Genomic DNA, 2,456 nt, shown 5'->3' with positions numbered 1-2,456 from the left:
CCGGGAGGCAGAGGTTGCAGTGAGCCAAGATCGCGCCACTGCACTCCAACCTGGGTGACAGGGCAAGACTCCATCTGGAGAAAGAAAAAAAAAAGGCCAAGTGCAATGGCTCACGCCTGTAATCCCAGCACTTTGGGAGGCCGAGGCAGGTGGATTACCTGATGTCAGGAGTTCAAGACCAGCCTGACCAACATGGCAAAACCCTGTCTCTACTCCTCTATTAGAAATACAAAAATTAACCAGATGTGGTGCATGCCTGTAATCCCAGCGACTCAGGAGGCTGAGGCAGGAGAATCACTTGAACCCGGGAGGCGGAAGTTGCAGTGAGCAGAGATTGCGCCACTGTACTCCAGCCTGGACGACAGAGCGAGACTCTGTCTGAAAAAAAAAAAAAAAAGATAGAGACAGAGCCTCACTATGTTGACTAGGTTGGTCTCAAACTCCTGGGCTCAAGCAATCTTTCTGCCTTAGCCTCCCAAAGTGCTGGAATTACAAGTGGGAGGCACCATGCCCAGCCTGTGCCCCCTCTTTAACTGAGGCTGGATTGGGAATGTCAGTTGGTCCTCCCCGATTCGGGCAGACCTGAAAACAACCTCTAGAGGGGAGAACACCAGAGACAGGGCCAGGAACAGAAAGATGGGTGATGGCTGGAAGGCCACCGTGGATCTGCTGCCCCGGCTGGCGGGCAGAGCAGCAGGTGCTGCCCAGGGTGGCCATCCCCTCCTCACCTGCGATGATGAACCAGTTCATGTAGTTCAGAAGGTTGATGTAGCAGAGCACGGCGGCAGCCACGTAGGCCCTCCACCGGGGCAGGCTCCAGGGCGCGGGCGTGATGGGAGGGGGACACTGCCTGCCTGGCCCTGGGGACTGGCCCTGCGGCCCTCCCGGCCCAGGCTCAGGGCACTCCGCTGACATGCCCCCAGCCATGCCAGCCTGCAGCTCCTGGCCTGAGACCGGCGCCAGGACGAAGCAACATCAGTTCAGCACCAAGTCACTTCCTGTGGGCTCTCAGGCTCCAAACCTCAAAGCAGCTGCCTTAACTGTTGGGCATCTTATCGCAGGTTCCTCCTGAGCCCACGGCAGTCTCACCAGTGCGATTTCCCCATCATCAGCCTCTGAGACCTGCGACGGAGGAGAAGGGCTCCTGGCACCCCCTACCCTGGGGGACTGGACAACTCTGGGGTCCCCTCGATCCAGCCGGCAGCTTCAGTGGCTGCAGTGAGGAAGCAAAGCTTTCAGGGCAGGAAATGAGACGAACCTCCCAGAGGGCTGCTCACTGTGAGATGGTCTGGCTGCCCATACGGGACTGTGAACCAATGCCTTAAAGCTGGGGCAAAGGAGGAAGGCTAGGCGTTGGCCGAGACAGCAGCATTGCACTTGACCGCCAGGCAAGGCAAGCACCCACCCAGGATCTAAGCTCCTTCCCGGAGGAACAAACGTAGCAGAGGCGGCTGCCTACAAGAAGACAGCCTACGAGCAGAACTCATCCGTGGGGGCTGGGAAGTCCTCAGTGAGGGGCAGGGCGTCGGCATGGTCACAAAGCATCTCCTGATAGATTGCTTGTTAGTAACAAGAGGAAAAAGAGTAACTATACAGTAGAGGAATCAGACATCTTGACCGAGGGGTTAAAATAAATCACCTGTGAGAGGCAGGAGGGTGTCGTGTGCCTCCAGATGTGAAGGTCTTTGCATGCCACAGCATCATCTATGCAGCACTCCAGCCAGGAAGGCACAACCGGACTCTCATCATGAGAAGACATCAGCCGGGCCCGGTGTGGCTCACGCCTGTAATCCTAACACTGGGAGGCCAAGGCAGGAGGATCATCTGAGCCCAGAAGTTTGTGACCAGCCTGGGCAACATGGCGAAACCCCATTGCTACAAAAATACCAAAAAAAAAAATAAATAATTTTTTAAAAAATAGCCGGGTGTGGTGGCGTGCATCTACGGTCCCAGTTACTTGGGAGGCTGCGGCAGGAATGATCGCCTTAGCCTGGGAAGTCGAGGCTGCAGTGAGCCATGTTCACGCCACTGCACTCCAGGCTGGGTGACAAAGCCAGACCCTGTCTCAAAAACAAACTTTTTTTTTTTTAATTTTTAAAATGAAAAAATATCAGACGAGCCCAAATTGAGAAACACTATTTATTTAAAGGGACTGTATACTCGAAAACGTCAGAGTCATGAAAGACTAAGAAAGACTGAGGGAGCCAGGCACGGTGGCTCATGCCTGTTATCCCAGCACTTTGGGAAGCCGAGGCGGGTGGATCACCTGAGGTCGGGAGCTCGAGACCAGCCTGACCAACGTGGAGAAACCCCGTCTCCACTAAAAATACAAAATTAACTGTGCATGGTGTTGCCTGCCTGTAATCCCAGCTACTTGGGAGGCTGAGGCAGGAGAATCACTTGAATCAGGCAGGTGGAGGTTGCGGTGAGCCAAGATTGTGCCATTACACTCCAGC

General features: G+C 54.8%; 1 protein-coding gene across 1 annotated transcript in view; it reads right to left on the bottom strand.

Moving 5' to 3' along the window:
* The window catches only part of SPNS3 (spinster homolog 3 (Drosophila)), a 68,572-nt gene extending 67,339 nt beyond the window's left edge, over window positions 1-1,233 (bottom strand). The window contains exon 1 of the mRNA XM_011958338.1: window positions 729-1,233. Coding sequence (XP_011813728.1) covers window positions 729-927 — 199 coding nt within the window. The 5' untranslated portion in view covers window positions 928-1,233. The remainder of the gene's footprint in view (window positions 1-728) is intronic.
* Between the last annotated feature and the right edge of the window lie 1,223 nt (window positions 1,234-2,456).

This window comes from Colobus angolensis, unplaced genomic scaffold, assembly GCF_000951035.1.
Source record: "Colobus angolensis palliatus isolate OR3802 unplaced genomic scaffold, Cang.pa_1.0 Scaffold47, whole genome shotgun sequence".
Lineage (NCBI taxonomy): Eukaryota > Metazoa > Chordata > Mammalia > Primates > Cercopithecidae > Colobus > Colobus angolensis.
Note: the sequence above shows the minus strand (reverse complement) of the source record. Positions and strands in the feature narration are given on the sequence as shown.